This window comes from Microtus pennsylvanicus, chromosome 2, assembly GCF_037038515.1.
Source record: "Microtus pennsylvanicus isolate mMicPen1 chromosome 2, mMicPen1.hap1, whole genome shotgun sequence".
Classification (NCBI taxonomy): Eukaryota; Metazoa; Chordata; class Mammalia; order Rodentia; family Cricetidae; genus Microtus; species Microtus pennsylvanicus.
This window is the reverse complement of record NC_134580.1, coordinates 19345549-19363170: the sequence shown is the minus strand read 5'-3', so window position 1 is coordinate 19363170 and position 17622 is coordinate 19345549. Positions and strand designations below refer to the sequence as shown.

The window sequence follows — 17622 nt, the reverse complement described above, 5'->3', positions numbered from 1 at the left end:
GCCCAAAATAGCATTGCAGTCTCAGCTTTTACGTCAAGATCCCTCTAACTACAATGACTTAAGATGGGTAACGTATAGCTAGCTCATCTGGAAATTTCCGAATCTTCGAGTTGTATATTAAAAAAAAATAGTGTACATTTTATATTCTCCATTTGGAATGTGTGTTCTAGCTCCGTATCTTAGTAATGTTTAAAGTGTTTATTAATTTTGCTCAATGTAAAGTTGACATTCCTGGAGGAGTTGCAGAATTTTTTCTCTTTCACATTGACGCAGCACTCGGTCTGGAGGAAATGGTTGTAAAGACTGGGTAGTTCTTATACAAAACTCACACTCCGTATTTAACTCGTGTTCATCAGCACCTAATTGGGAACCAGACAGTGTCTACTGTGGCTGTTAGTGGCAGCCATCCTAAAGGCTACCTCTTTTCTCCCCGATTTGTTCGGCTGTTGCTTTCCCATCTGTAAGTCGATTTCTCATTCTTCAAGCTGAATCAAAGGAATCTCTTTGCCCTCAACCTCAAAGAACAGTTTGTCTGTGGTGCCAGTGCCTGAGGCAATGTGATTATCCGGTGACCTTTGCCCCCTGTTCCTTTTGCCGCGTAACCCCCTTGGCTTGAGTTGGACAGTAACTGTGGCTTGCTGGTAATTAGTAGAATAGGTAAAAGTGATGAGATGTTGTTCCTCGTTATATATAGATGAAGCCTTGGCAGATTGGAACAAAAGCTTCTCCTGCAGTAAGTGCCCCATGGTGGGTCTACCAGGCTGTATGTTAGGGTGGCATTGGAGAGGTGAGAATTGGCTTTGTGCCATCAAGAAAACAAAGCTCTCACTTCCACACAATAAGCCACTGAATTCTTCAACAACTCCAGCTGAGAACAACCCCAAGCCTAATGCCGACATTCCAGCCTGGTGAGACTCAGCAGAAATTCTAGCAGTGCTGTGACTTTTCACTTATAGAAACTAAGGTCTGATGTGTGTGTTTTGTTTGTGTGTATTTATATGTTCATGTGTGTGTGTGTGTACTTGTGTACAGGTATATGTGCTTGTGGACATGTACATGTTGAGGCCTGTGTTATCACTTACTGCCTTATTTTGGGGAACAGGATCTTTCTTTTTGTTTTTTGTTTGGTTTATTTGTTTGTTTGTTTTTTTCTTTGAGACAGGGTTTCTTTGTGTAACAGTCCTGGATGTCCTGGAACTCTCTTTGTAGGCCAGTCTGGCCTTGAACTCACTGAGATCCACGCGCCTCTGCCTTTCAAGTGCTGGGGTTAAAGGTGTGAGCTCTTTTTTTCAGATTTTTTTTCTTAGGGATCTTTCACTGAGCCTGGAACTCACCAGCTCAGCTAGCTTGCTGGACAGTGTGCTTCAGTACGCTCCTGTCTCCACTTCCCCTGCAGAAGTTTATGGGTATGCATTGCTGTGCCTAGCTTCTTTATGTGAGTTGTAGGGATCTAACACAGGTTCTATGCTTGCATGACAAACATTTTACCAACTGAACCATTTTTTCAAAAGTGCCTGTGTTTTCTTGGGTCTAAAGTCTAGATTAATTCGTTACATATCTATAAGAATGAAGGTTATAAGTCCTGGCTGTTTGAGAGGCAAAAAACAAAAGTTATTGTTCACATCCTACCTGTGTAGGATACCACATGTGGCCACCAGTATTGGAACTGCTTATCTAATGCTGGTAGGCTAGAGAATACAACCTAGAGATGGATCCACAAATTTCAAGTTCTCTTTCATCTTCTTGTCTGAGCTGGGCCTTTAAACCACTTGCTTGCTTGCTTGCTTGATTGATTGTAGATGAACTTAGATGTGGGCTAGTTAAATTTTAATGCCACACTGAAATTGTGTATAACTATATTGACTTTTACCCACCGGGTCATCTTCCCCGCCCAACAGCTTTGCATGAACAGTAGATTTAGTAATTGCAGTCAGAAATTTTCTTAGGTGAGGAAAGAAAGTACACCTTTCTTGGTCGACTCATTTTGTTTGTTTCTTCAGCATGCCTCCACCACACAGCTCTTTGTCTTGCTTTTCTCGCTCTGCCTCATGTGGCATTTTTCTTCCCTCTCCTGATTTGGGTGATTATCTCCCATCTACGGTTTTGAAACTGTGGCACCAGTATTACCTGTAGACTATTAGAGAGGGAGCTCTCTGTCCCAGCCAGGTCCTCAGCGTCACAGTGTGTATTTTCAAAAGCTTCCTTACGATTTGTATAGACAAGTGTTATGTCGAATTATAGTTGGTTTTGTTTTTGCTTTATTTCCTATGTGGTATAACAAAGTTCCAGGTGGTAGAACGTTACTTCATCCTTTATTTCTCCTATAACTCCTAGCATAATATTATACAAATAAAGGATTAATGCATTATTTGTTTAACGGGCTTGATTCTGGGAGGATGTTTTTCCTTTTTTTTTTATTTTTTGGAAATGATTGATTCTTCTAATTTAGCCTGCCATTTTGGTGGTAAGGCAAGAACCCCTTATAGTCACTTTCCCTAAGGGAACTCTAATGGCTTTAGATAGCTCTTAGTATCAAAGAACAAAAGGAAATCTCTAATGGAGTCTTTGCTCAGTGTCTGAGACTCAGGTCTGACCTTTAGTGCCAGAAGTAATGGATGACATCACCTGCCTCCTCAGACCTTCAATTCAGAGGAAGATCCCGTGCCTCTATCAAAGACACCTTGTTCTCTAATGTCTCCTTAGGGCATTCAGGAGGGAGAGCACCTCACTCATTTCCCTTTCACTTGGAGTCTGATCACAGTGGGCTTTGTAAAGGTAATGGGCCCGGTTGGATTGACTAGACTCAAAAGACTTGCTGCTTGCAGTTTTCCTTTTACAGACCTCAGGAAGTAATGTCAAGTTCCATGAAAGATATTCATCTGATTTCCTAAATGGCAAGCTATCTGAAAGACAAACAAAGCAAGAGTATGGCAACTGAGCTGCTGAAGAGATGGGTTTTGTTAAAAGTCATTCCATGTTCCATGCGGCTGGTGTGGTCTGTGTGCACAGGTCTTTGAAAGTGTGATATTCTAATCATGTGGGAGATGTTTGAAAATTATTATAATTTAACAAAATTTGACTTGTTTCTTGTACCTTTTGGATATTTCTCAGGTCAGGCCCACCTCATTGCACTTAACAAGGATGGTAGCTCAAGATACCAGGTTTTTTTTTTTTTTCGTAGTGAATCCATTGCAGCATGAAAGTAATTTAGAAATTGTGTCTAGTGTGTACTACACCTCTTAGAAATTTCCCTAGTACATATCTTTAAAGTAATTAAATACACAGTGATGTGGAAAATTAAGAGTACTTAAATACGGTTCATGGTATTTAATGTGAATGAGTGTACATGTGTGTGCGCATGTGTGTGTGTGCATGTGTGTGTGTGTGTGTGTGTGTGTGTGTGCGTGCGTGCGTGTGTGAGTGTGTAGGCCAGAGGACAACCTTGAGTGTCATTCCTCGGAAGCCATCCACCTTGTTGCTTGAGACGTATTGGACCGCAGTACTAAGGCCATACATTTTTTAGGGCTTATTTATTTTTATTTTGTGTGTCCTGATGTCTTACTTGTGTGTAACTTAGTGTAATTTGAGTGTAGTGCTCCCAGAGGTCAGAAGACAATGTTAGACTCCTTAGAGCTGGAGTTAACTGCGGCTTGCTAGTCGCCACGTGGGTACTTAGAACTGAACCCAGGTCCTCTTCTAGAATAAGGTTGTATTTAATAGGAAAAGTATGGTGGACGAAGTGGCATTGGTTTTAGGGCAGAACCAACCGGTGGGGTCAGGATCTACTTCCAAACATCGCCATTCCTCACTGCTTCAGAAATCTGGTGCAGGCCTAGCAGTGTGTTAGAGTCATGCGGAGAGCTAATTAACAATATAGAATCTGGTTCCACCTCGGGAAGTTATGATTTAACATGTCTGGGTGGGACCTGGGAATCTGCATTAATGTATAATGAAAACAAACACATTGAACTTCCCCGGCAATTCCTTCATGGGGCCAGGCTTGAGAACTGGTACTATTCTTATCTGTTGTCAGTAGCTACAGTCAGCACTCTCTCTCCATCGCTTCAACCAGTTTCTGATTTGCTGGTTAGTAATAAGCTTCCCCCTAGTTTTGACTGAGATATACATCGCCACAGTCTAGAATCACCTTCTTTTACAAGTGTACCTGGGACAGTCCTAGTTTATGACTGTTACCTTGGAAGGATTGCTATTGGTGTCCCCCTTTCCTTCAATAGTGACCTAATTTGAACAGTAGAGGTTTAATTCTGCCTCTGACATTTTCAGATATTCATGACCTGTTCTTAGGAAGCTGAGGGTCAAGTATTTGTTTCCCTTAATATTACAGCAAACTGTTGTAAACAAGTGACTTTGAAGAACACAGATTCTTTTCCTAGAGATCAAAACTATAAACCAGGTTGGAAAGGTTACAAAAGCTACATGTATCTAATGCTTTTGATCTATTCTTAGGAATCATATCAGTTTCTCTTATAAAGAAAAAGTCTAATAAGGATGCAGTATCAAGAGGTAGTATGATAAGATTCTCATTTATCTCCCCAAAGCATACATAGCTTCATTTATAATTTTACAAGAGAATTTTTGAAATTCCATGCATAATTGTAATGGACTGAGGTGTTTTATTGTTTTATTTGACATAGTTTCCTCTGCCCCAGGCTGGTCTTCAGCTTGTTGCTATGTAGCTAAGACTGCTTCTTCCTCCTGAATGCTGCTGTTACAGATGTGAGCCATGGTGGCTTGCCTGTAAGGAAACAAGGGGGAGAGGTTCTTAGAGGTCCTATAGTGTGTTAGAAACATCTAGAACAGAAAGTAGAAAGTTAAAATTGGATAGAGGTTACCTTAGTGTAGTGTCTATTTATTGGATTGGACTAGGGAAAGATTAAAAAGGGATCAGAAACCTCAGTGGCTTAATATTGTGACAATACAATAGTTGTCCTGACTTTTAGAAGACAAAAAATGAATAAAAACAACTAATTCACATTAAGCATCAGATGGAGACCCAGTAAGTAGTAGCCAGTGATGATGATTATCTAGCATAACGACAGACATATGAAAGGCATGCGATCGGAGCTTTGGATCTGGTGGTGGCAGTCTCTGAGGAAAAACAGTGGTGGCTAGAGGGTGCTAGAAGAGCTGGTTAGAGCTAGGTGTGAGTAGAAGAACCTCACAGAGTGGGAATCAGGTCAGGTTATTGAGTGAACCGGAAAACTACCATCGTGGCACGGGGATGAGATCAAAGTAACTCAAGCAACGAAACAAAGTGAAGCAGAGCTAACAAAGGTATGCGAGCCCCAGGAAGTTCACAGTATCCATGAAACTGGATTAGGGACAACAGTGCTCTCTCTAGCATGGTAGGAAAACAACAGTGGCCAACTGCAAAAAGATTGTGTATGTCTTGTGTGTATCTTGACCAGTTAACTAGCATAAGAAAGGCTTATCCTTTGTGATGCTTTTAATAAAATGCAAAACAGAGGAGTTAGAGAGGAAATAGTGCAAGAGAAAACCACTATGAAGATTTTACTCTGAAAATACAGATTTGATCATCTGTATCTTCGCACTGTGTTATAGGTGCTGCTTGTCTAGTGGTAAAGGGAAATATGGGTTCCAGCACACAATGGGGTGCAATATATTCCAGTGACACGGTATTATTTATTCTTTCTTAGCAGGCATTTCCCCCCCATACCTGCAAGTCAATGGCATTCCAGTCTCTAGCATTTGATTCCTTATATCTTTATAGCACACGATTTGCTATAAAAACCAACTGTACCATAATAATTACAATTACCCTTTAAACTGAACTAGTTACTTGGGGAATTCTGTTCTTTTCTGAATGAAGTTCTCTTATTGGTTATAGGGGGAGATAAAAAAAAAACATAATAGAAAACTCCCATTTTGGAAGCTAAAGATGCAGCTCAATTGCTTAGTTCTTATCCGGTATGCAAGAGGTTCTGAGTTCGGTTTCCAGCAGTACGCACACACATATTTTCTCTCTCTCTTATGCATACATACATACATACATGTGTGTATATGCACACGGACACACACGTGGACACACACACACACACACACACAAACACACATAAAACCTGACTGAAAGTGGGGGAACTAGTTGAAAATAAGGGTTATGGTGGGAGAGGGAGGAAATGAGAGAAGGGAATGGGGGATGTGTGTGAAAATTATCAAGTTCATTATAGATATGTCTGAAGTTGCCAATGAATAAAAAAAAAGTCAAAAATTCCTAATGGGGTTGGAGATAGACTTAGGATAACTTGTTGTTCTTGTGGAACACCCAAATTCTGCTCCCAGAACCCATATGAGGTGTCTTACGACCTCCTATAACTCCAACCCCAGGGGATCTGACACCCTCACCTGGTCTTTGCAGGCAGCCACATACATGTAGCATAACACACGTAGACACACACAAATACACTTGTTGTATCCAATACTGACATGATAACATATATAGATACAGTTGTATGTCTATGTGCATAGAGATGCAGATAATGTTTAGTGCTGTAATATATATATATATCTTTAGAGGAGTAGTTTCACATTTAAATTACTCAAAGACTCAGGGCTTTTAAACTATGCTTTTTTTATTTTTATTTATTTTTTTAAAAAAGCAATAGTTAAAGGACCCAAAACCTAAATCATACATTCTTTGTAGAAGACCCAGACTCTTTTGAGATGTTACGCTGATTGATGAGGTCACTGGCTTAGGGAATTTTTAAGTGACCTTGTAGTAGTAGTATTCCCAGTACCCTATATATACCTCCCTAGGCTTTCATTGCCGCACGGGGTCTCATTTGTTCAAGATGCTGCAATGTAGGCATAGCAGGGATGTCTTATGGGCAAGTTAATTGACGCTGAGAGAGTAACTTGCCAAAAGTCAGTGCTAGTGTAGGTCAAGACCTATAAGAGCTTGACATTCTCTTCTGTTCACAAGGGTGCCAGCTAACTTTTGACCATTCATGAGTATTGGCAGAAGATGCGATGCTCAGGTTGGAGGCTAGGTACTTTTACTACTCACAGTACCATCAGAACGGGGCTTTGCATATTTTAAGCTGGTTTCTCATTCCCTCCTGATCCACTAGGTGCAGGCAGATGCACTTATTCTATGGATGCTGTGCAAGCAATCAAGCTTGCCATGCAAGCAGAAAGCTTGGGGACTCTTCGACACGAAGCTGGAGCAATACAACCTTTGACTGATGGAGGATGCTCCCTTTAAAGGTTGCATGCTGGAAACAAGACTTGGGAGATGATCCCATGAAAGAGCAGTGAGGGCCTTGCGCTTCCCATGCAGTGATACTGAGGTTCCCTCCATACCTTGTTGAAATCACATGACAGGGTTGAACTTAAATCTACTGAATTTTCTTCCTGAAATTTTAGCTGAAAAGATAGCAAGTATAAGCTTTTATCCGAAATTATGTTTATCTTTTTATTCTGGTATAATTCAAAACTAGGCCTCTTGGCTGATTTAATATATTCAGCTATAAAAATAGGTTGGTTATTGTGAAGGCAAAAAACAGGAAGCAAGGCACAATTTTGACAAACTTACTAGATTCAGTCTCAGAATGTCCTGTGATTTTCTGATGGCACTGCCGGAGGCCTAGTCATTCCCCCAGTGGCCACCAGAACATGGACTGTCTTCTGCTGGAGCTTGTAATAGAAATGAAGGCCGAAGGCAGAAGACTTACAACTAATGAGAGTATAGCGTATAGCAGGGAAAAGGTAGCTTGTAGTTTCCTACATAGAAAACCTTTGCTTTGTTTTCTTGATTAATTAAACTACGACTTGAACCTGTAGTAAACGTTAGAGACACACTAAACTAGACTCTTTATCTTATAGCTTAGAAAATTAGAGATAGCGTGTCATTGACTACTGTCCAGGAATGAGCTTCTGACAACTGAGCAAGAGCAGTGCACAGCACTGAAGCAGACTCCTTTGAGCTGATGTAGCCTATCAGAGTCCACTAGGAAATACTTACAGAATTACTCTGTTTTATATATTTGTAAGATAGATTGTTTATCCGCCAGGACTCGCTAGTGGAGAAACAGTAATCTAATTGGATTCTTACTATACTAAAATCATGAATGGGTTTCTGGGAGGGGTAAATAATTCAGCTTGATGAAAGAGAGAGACTTCAAAGACTTGGAGACGAAAAGATTACAGTTTGCCGATGAATAGATTGACAATCCATGCAGAAGGCAAACTACATGTGTTATATGGGGAAGGACCTAAGTTGAGACCTAGTAATGACAGAGGGTTTATAGTAGCTCAGGGTGATTGGATTTGAACATAGAGAAGCAGAAAGAATCCAAATTAGGAAATTCTTAGATCCCAGGCAGAATATTGACATTTTTCTGCCAAAGACCAACCTTTTTAGGTAGTTTGCACAATTGATTTTGTAATTGGAATTTAGAAAACACAGATGTCACAACTGCTAGCTGCAGTAGAGGTTTGAAAAATATGAGGTTATAGATCAAGTTTTCTCTCTCTCTCCTTCCTTTTTTCCATCTTCCCTTTCCCTCCCTCCCTCCCTCCCTCCCTCCCTCCCTCCCTCCCTCCCTCCCTCCTTCCTTCCCTTCCTTCCTCCCTCCTTCTCTCCCTCTCTCCCTACTCCCTTTCCTTTCTTCCTTCTTTTTCCCTCCCTCCCTCCCTCCCTCCCTCCCTCCCTCCCTCCCTCCCTTCCTTCCTTCCTTCCTATCTTTCTTTTCTTTTTTTTTAATTATGCTTTTGCAGTGCACCCCTGGGTGGTCAGGAACATGCTATGGAGACCAGGTTGGCCTGGAACTCACAGAGATCCTCAACCCTCTGCCTCCTAATTGCCGGAATTAAAGGTGTATATCACCACATTTATCCTAGAAACAGTTTTTGAGGAGTGTTGATATAAGATGACCTGCATTCTGTTGACACTTTCAGTTTCATGGAAGAGTAGCAGATGCTGCTGCGTGCTAAAGGGAAGGTTTGGATGTGAGATGGAGGTTGCATTTGTTCCTGTTTCCTCACCGTAAAATCAAAAACCTTGTATTGTATTCTCTTTCACACTTTCAACCTAGCTGCAACAAATTATAGTTTTCAGTACTTTATAATTATATATGTAGCATAATTATATGTGTAATTATATATTTATAATAGTTCAGATGTATAGATATAGTAATTATAGATTACTCATCTATAATTATCTATATGTTATATATAGTTATACAATATAATTTGATGTACAATATTAGAATAATTTACCCTAAATAGTTATGCCATTTGTTTTACACAAATTTTTTCTTTAAGAAGCCACTTAAAATATGAGTTATATGATTATAAATTTTAAGAACTTGCAAGAAATTTTTAAAAGTTAACTAAAATATTTACATATTACATATTTTAAAAGTTAACTAAAATATTTACATATTACATATTACAAAATGTAGAGTTCATAGTTGTGGAGTTAGATGAGAATATTTAATGGTATAATATTTTACATAAAACTATTAAGAAATAAAGTTTGAAAATATGCAGAGGAAAATCTTGGATTTTTTTGTTTGTTTTCTTTTGTAAGGTTTGACATTGGATTATTTTTTCCTTGTATAATCTCAGGTAGTGTTACAGTTTGTAGCTATATACATGTTAAGCTCTTCTCATTAAAGGCAACAAATCGACTTTTGAGCTTAAAGTAAAAAATTTTCAGTTGGGTGTGCTTAAGGATTTGTCTGGCTTAAAAGACTAATTTTGAAGAAGCATTGAAAGAGAATTGCACAAGAAGCCTTTGAAGCTAGTTCCTCCTTCTCTGTGTTGTGCGAGACCATCTCAGAAAGAGCCTTTGCTTGTGTCTAATAGAAAGAGGGTTCAGCATGTCTGCTTGACAACTAAAGCCATGCCTTCACCTCCACCCATGCAAATGAAGAGGATTGGGCATAGTCTGTCTTTAAACAGCTCCTCCCTTCTATTAGCAAGGGTAGTAATCAGGTGAGTGTAGGTTAGGAGGTCAAGGTAAAGGCAGAGTGACAATGGCATCCTAAAATTGACTGGCAGATCTGCAATTCAAATGACACCAAATTTTGCTTTGTTATGTTGAAACAAAATCGATAGTAAATAATCCAGTAAATCTGCTTATGGTTATAATAATTTACTTAAAATCCAGTACCTGATTTCAAAGGCGAGCACAGTGCTGTGTTACAGGGTTAGGCTTTTGTCCTATCACAGGGAATTTGTTATGTTCTCAGAGAGTCTGGCAGCCGGAAAGCTGGTTTAGAGCAAAGGCAGGGAGAGTCCAGCTTGTTCCAGAAAGGGTAAAAACCCTCACCACTTTCCTTACCAGTAGGAGTCCTATTAAAATGCAGCAACTAGCAGGACGCAGCAGGGAATTACAATGGTGGAGGTTGGTGACCCCATCAGCTGCTTGTCTTACTAGTATTCATATGCATTGTGCAGAACAGACTTCTGGGAGTAAGACAGGGTAGAGGCTTGGGGGGGGGGGAGGAGATGTGTGCAATATTCTCAGTAGGAGATGGTGAGGGCCTTAATTAGGGAGGTGTGAATGGTGAGAAAGAACACCGTGGGCTGAAGAGCTATTTCAGGAAAAACTGGTGGCTCCTGAGGTAGATTAGATGGAACAGAGAAGAGGGTGGAACCGATATCCCCTTGAGGTTCTTCAGACTGTTCTGTTTGGGTCTTGACCACAATCAAGAGCTATTCTCCCAAAGACAGCTGGTGTTTGATATGGTATCCTTTGTATAATTACGTGGAGTAGGATGCGAGGTGTTTGGAAACAAAAGGATATTAATTTTGAGACACTTTATTAACCACGTGGAACTAGAAAGCCAAAGGTGCCCTTTCATGGGCTGTTTGTACAAATGTATGATGTGGGATTCCCCTCTGTATGCTGGGAATATGTTTTATTGCCATTGGTTAAAAAGGAAGCTGCTTTCAGCCAATGGTTTAACAGCAAAGTCAGGCGGAAAATCTGAACAGAGATGTAGAGAGAAAGTAGGTGGAGTCGAGGAGCTGCCCTATAGCTGCTGAAGAAGATAGACATTTGGGAACCTTATCAGTAAATCATGAGACTCGTGGTAAAATACAAAGTAATAGAAATGGGTTAATTTAAGATGTAAGAGTTAGTTAATAAGAAGCCTAAGCTAATAGGCCAGTGTTGTAATTAATACAGTTTCTGTGTGATTATTTTGGTTCTGGGTGGCTGGAGATGAACAAGCAGCCTCCATCTACAAATGTATTATTATTTTAGGTTAGCAAGACAGGCTTTGTCATGTCGTTGTCATCTTTAGACTATGTTTTATCAGACTTTTTAATTCTTATTTGTTCCTCTCTCCCACTGGCCTCTCCCACTTCCTTCTTAAACTGTTTCTTTTCTTCACTTAGTCTCACTTTCTGCTTTCTTATTATATATCTTAAGGTCTCTTCTTCCACATCATAATCCTCAATTTATGGTCCATATATACCTATATAAATACATGCATAAATAAAGTTACATCCATAAGCTATTTTTATGGTTTATAATCATAGCTTCTAGTGAGGAACTCTTTGTTATACTATTTCTTTGCCTTTCCTTTAAAATAAAAGGTTTATTCTATTTTTATTTATGTATGTACATGTGTGTGTATATCTGTGTGTGTGTGTGTCTCTCTGTGTTTGTATATATAGGCACACATGTTTGCAGAGGCAGAAAAGACTGTCAGAGCCCTGTAGTCATTGTTATATCCAGTTAGGAGTTGCGTATTCTGGGTTCTGGAAACCAAACCCCAGTTCTTTGAGAGAACAGCAAGTGTTCTTACTGCAGAACCGTCTCCTAGGACCTCTTTGTCCTCCTATAATGCTGTATCCTACAGTTGAGCAGTGTTAAATCTAGAAGGAAGTATGGGAATGACAATGTCGCCCGACAAGTGAGGACATTGGTGCTTTCCAGTGAGAAAACTGAAGCCCACGCTCATTTATGAGCACTTCATTCCCTAGTGCCTAACCAGCTACTTGCTGACTATTGTAGTCCATCACTCTAGCAAAGGAGAACAAGACCACAAGGAAAGAAATATCGCTGCGTAAGTAAGTCTAATGTGTACTTAGTTCGGTATTGTTTTTCCTATCCTTGTTTTCCATCTTTAAAGAGAAAGAGCTAAAAATCACGCCTGGACTTATGGTTGAGTTTATGCTTAGTAAACAGATGAATTTCTCCATCACTAGACCAGAGTTTGACCTCATAAAACAGGGATGTGGCACTAATTCCTTTAAAACCTGCTTCTTCCTCTGTCTTTATCATTTTCTATTTCCTGCATGTGGTTGCCTTGTTTTTCTTTGTTAAACTGCTACTGTTTCTCCATGGCAAGCAGGGATCTGGACCTAGTGACCACTGGTGCCTATGCCCAGGATGTTGTGTCTGTAGAGTAAGCAGAATGGACCTGCAGTCTGGTTTGTTCTGTTATGAACGTATTACCATACTGACTTTCCTTCTTCGAGAACAAACCTTGAAATTACAAACAGAATACAGAACAGGGAATTGCTGGGCTCTAGAGCAGGTGGGATGGGTATGTGCTGTGCACGGGGACAACCCATGTAATGTCACTGGGTTTTGCTTTGGAGAGAAAATATTGGAAGTTATATTTATATCTATTTTTAATTTTTAATTTTTTTGACAACTCTCGCTTCTGATATGTCTTAGTATATGACCAAACAGTAAAGTTGTATATACATGCTTATCATTAACAAATGATTATATATATATATGTATATTATTTCTGTAATATTTCGTTTTTATGATGATCATTGGAAATAAAGAGGAAAGTGACAACTGAGTAGTTGTGTTTATTTGACTGTCTATTTCTTTTTTAAAAAATATTTATTTATTTATTATGTATACAATATTCTGTCTGTGTGTATGCCTGCGCACCAGACCCCATTACAGATGGTTGTGAGCCACCATGTGGTTGCTGGGAATTGAACTCAGGACCTTTGGAAGAGCAGACAGTGCTCTTAACCTCTGAGCCTTCTCTCCAGCTTCTTGACTGTGTATTTCTTACAGTTGATGAAAAGCATCTATCCAATAAGGATTTAATTTTAAGGGGAACTTCATACTCTTGTTCATTGTTTTTGGGATTGTTAAGTAACTCATTGGCTTTGTTAGGCAAGCCATTTTACATACTGAACTTAAGTCAGTGTTGTTGACCAAGAATTTAAGCCCCTATTTTTTGAGAATGGATTTGCCCATAATTTCTTTTCTGATTGTTCTTCACAGGATAAGACCACAGCTTGCTAAAGAGAAGATCGAAGGATGCCATATCTGTACATCAGTTACACCAGGAGAACCGCAGGTCTTCCTAGGGAAGGATAAGGCATTTACCTTTGATTATGTGTTTGACATCGACTCCCAGCAGGAGCAGATCTACACGCAGTGCATTGAGAAGCTAATTGAAGGCTGTTTTGAAGGATACAATGCTACAGTTTTTGCATATGGACAAGTAAATACCTTATTATTTGCACAGGAGTTGTAATTCAGTTGCATTTCCATTTTCATGTCTTATGGCCGTGTTAAATTTTTTTCCCTCTCATTCTTTTGTTCAGACTGGAGCTGGGAAAACATACACAATGGGAACAGGATTTGATGTCAACATCATGGAGGAAGAGCAGGGGATCATCTCTCGGGCTGTTAAGCACCTTTTCAGGAGCATTGAAGAAAAAAAATCTACAGCAATTAAAAATGGGGTTCCTCCTCCTGAATTTAAAGTGAATGCCCAATTCTTAGAGGTAGTAGATTCATTGTCAGTTTTCTTTAAATTCATCCATAACACCAGATACTCAGGGCTTTTTTTTTTTTTTTTTTTCACTGTTGGCCTTTAGTAGAGTGTTTGTCATATAGTACTCAGTCAATGCTGTTTGAGTAAATTAGCATTAGTGAACAGATAATAAATATACCTTACTCTTGGATGTAATAATGTTGACATTTATAAATGCTTTACAGTATCTATACATTAAAAGTACAATTAATATGGTTTATTTCAGAACCTTTCCTTATCAAGTGATAAACTATTGTGGGTAATTTGGATGGGTTTATAAAGTTCTGGGAATTTAGAAATCATGATCAAAAGAAAAAGGACAAGTTGAGAAACAGCTTCAGAGACTGATCGTGTCTCTGAAGTGTCCTAAGATTATCAGATAGAATGAATTTACAATAGTCTAGCCTTGTAGGGAGTTATGTCTGTAGAAGAAAATGTGAGCTTTGGAATAATACAATAGTTGGTGGATTGCAGTGTTATAATTCTAAATTGTTTGTACACATGCTAAGACAGATCCTTTAAAAACTAAAGAGAGGGACGATGGATGTCTCAGTGTGTAAGGGTGCTTGCTGCCAAGTCTAATGAACCAAGTTCCATCCCTGGGAACCACCCCCCCACCGGATTGAAGGAAGCAACTTTCCACATGCGTACCATGGCATGCATGTCCCCACACATACACCTAAATAAATACATGCAGTAAAACATAAAATAGAAGTAAGCAACTTAAGATAGAATTATCAGCCTGTTCGCCAGCTGGAATCCCCCAGCATAGTCACAATTACCAAGTTATGGAATCAGCCTGGATGTCCATTGACAGATATATGCATGAAGAAAATGTGATATGTGCACACATACGTACACATATATGCGCAGTGGAGTATGATTCAGCTATAAGAATGAAACTGTGTTATTTGTGAGAAAATGAACGGAACTGGAAATCATCATGTCAAGTGAAGTGAGCCAGACTCACAGACGTTTGTTAGACAGAAAAGGACGGGAAGGCATTGAAATGGAAGTGAGGGAGAGGGGAAGGTGCTAAAGAGGGCAAAAGCCAGTGGTTTATCAGACATAATCTGTGCCTGAAGTACATTGTATACATATGGAAAATGGCACAATAAAGCCTATTGTTTGCACATTAATGAAACAAATTAAGAACACAAAATGAAAAGACACTAATAGGAAAAATTATAAGGCAAGAGAAATACATTTTTAAGCAGAAATTGTAGAAATTTTAAAATTCTTAAAATCTCTCACCTTTGTCTGAGTGTGCTGGTACATTTTTTTAATCCCAGCATCTGAAGCAGAACCTCTGTGAGATCAAGGATAGCCTGATCTATTTAGTGAGCCAGGGCTACCCGGTGAGAGCCTACCCCATGACCTTCTCCCCCAAATCACAAGTCTTCTGCCCTGACCTTTTAGCTTTTCCGTCATATGGTACAAACTGTTCTAGGCTTCTTATTTCTCTTTGCTTATATCTTGCAAAGTGGTCTTAGGTCATCTTAGCTTGTGCTTATTCTGTTTATCATGATTAAGTTATTTATTCTTCTTATTTTATAGCTAAATCTGGCATTCACAGAATATTTATGATTTGTGATAATATAGTGATTTATAGCAGTGTTTTATTTGGAGGAGACAGATGTCATTTTGAGGGCGGTCAAGCATTTATGTGGCAGATACTGTGTGGAGCACGCTAGAGGCTCAGAGCCCCAGGCCTACACACTCACCTGGGAATGTGTCTTTTCCACAGCTTTATAATGAAGAGGTCCTTGATTTGTTTGATACCACTCGGGATATTGATGCAAAAAATAAAAAATCAAATATCAGAATCCATGAAGATTCAACCGGAGGGATTTATACTGTGGGAGTCACAACGCGCACTGTGAATACGGAGCCAGAGGTGACTGTGTCGTTAAAATAGTGCTTTGACAACCAACCTTAACTTATAACACACTTAAGATAAAAATCTTCTTTGGCTGAGGAGTGGTGGCGCACACCTCTAGTCCCAGGACTCGGGAGGCAGAGGCAGGTGGATCTCTGGGAGTTGGAGCTCAGCCTGGTCTGCAGAGTACAAAGTGAGTTGCAGGACAGCCAGGTCTACACAGAGAAATCCTGTCTTGAGCCCTCCTTTTCCCACCAAAAAAAAAAGTTTACTTCCTTTGTATTTCTTTTTCTCCAAAAAGAACAGCATTATTAAAATGTTGGAGGCCTAGCAAGGTGATTCTATAAGTAAAGGTACCTAGTGCTGAGCCTTCCGTCCTCAGAACTCACATGGCGGAAGGAAAGCCGACTCCCAAACTCCCGGATGTTGTTGTCTTACCCTACACGTGCAGCATGGCATACATGTGCACACGCAGACATAAATTAATGCAAACACAAATTTAACGTGATGCTTATGCTAATTCCATAGCATGACATATATCATACCGCCAAAAGAGCCCAGAGCAGTGTGTGTATAGTAAGTATTCTTCCACAGGTAAAGAAGGCTAAATAGTTAGTGCTGAGATATAGACAACTCTCCATTTGTCCTGTTTGCTTGGGACATTTAGGATTGTATTTTGGTTTATATAGAGAAATGTTTAAGAAAAAACCTAATAAAACTGAGAAGAAAAAAATTAAACAAGATATAGCACAGCCTAATTCAGATTATTGTGGAGTTTGTACCAAAGCATTCTACTGTAACAGTTTGGAATGGAGGCTGCAAATGTCAGCACACGACAGACAATGGAACTTAGTGTTTTCCCCTAGTTAAAAAAGAATGCACCATTATACTGAGAAGTTCAGCTCCCGTGTGTCTGTAACAGAAACGATAGGATGAGAACTCTTCCTTCCTAGCCTTTGCTGCAGTGGGTTTCAGCTCGACTCTAGACTGGGCGGTACCTGTTCAACTGTCGTTAACTCAAGCCTCTCTTCTGCTCTGCAGATGATGCAGTGTTTGAAGCTGGGTGCTTTGTCCCGCACCACCGCTAGTACCCAGATGAACGTACAGAGCTCTCGGTCACATGCCATCTTCACCATTCACGTGTGTCAGACCAGAGTGTGTCCCCAGACAGAGGCTGTGAGTTCAGTCTTCTTGTTTCTTCAACTTTTAGCCTTTAGATTCTTCAATCACACAGGTCTCGGGAAAGATGTTTGATTTAAACTCACCTTAGTGTTTCTTTCTTTTAATTTCTTTCTCTCATTTATTTAACCAAAGGTGGTCAAGTGTGTAAGACTTTGAGACACAAGCAGAATTACTAAATATCCATTTGTTGCAAACTAGTGGAGATGTTGTCCTCTTGACCCTTTGCTGGGAGATCTGTTTCTACCTTTCCCTTAATTCAGAATACCTGGAGTTAGCCTTCCAACCCCTTTCTGATGTTGTCATTTATGTTTGTATGGCTAAGTGACTGTGTCTTTAGCTGTATAAGGGAATGAGATGTGAGTGAGGTTACAGGGTGTTTGATGTCATATTAATAAGGCGTTTTCAATTACCTTTCGTGATCATAGGAGAATGCAACCGATAATAAGATGATTTCCGAATCATCGCAGATGAATGAATTCGAAACCCTGACTGCGAAGTTTCATTTTGTTGATCTGGCAGGATCAGAAAGACTGAAAAGAACGGGAGCTACCGGCGAGAGGGCAAAAGAGGGCATATCCATCAACTGTGGGCTGGTAAGGCTAAACTCTGGACAGAGACACTGGGCCTTCTGCTGCCCTCTCTCGGTTTAGTGTTGTTTGTTTTTGTCTTTTGGGTGCTCAGCATGTAGTCTAGACTCACCTCACAATGATTCTCCTGCTGTACTGGGATTACAGCGTAGGTTATCAGGCCCAGCTTTTCCCTTCATCGCTG

The 17622-nt window shown here is 39.8% G+C and overlaps 1 protein-coding gene across 27 annotated transcripts in view; it reads left to right on the top strand.

Moving 5' to 3' along the window:
* Kif21a (kinesin family member 21A) overlaps positions 1-17622 on the top strand; it is a 116806-nt gene that overhangs the window by 45980 nt on the left and 53204 nt on the right. For all 27 annotated transcript variants that reach the window (XM_075960398.1, XM_075960384.1, XM_075960381.1 and 24 more), the window contains exons 2-6: positions 13253-13475; positions 13579-13761; positions 15538-15687; positions 16711-16845; positions 17277-17444. In XM_075960398.1, coding sequence (XP_075816513.1) covers positions 13253-13475; positions 13579-13761; positions 15538-15687; positions 16711-16845; positions 17277-17444 — 859 coding nt within the window. The remainder of the gene's footprint in view (positions 1-13252; positions 13476-13578; positions 13762-15537; positions 15688-16710; positions 16846-17276; positions 17445-17622) is intronic.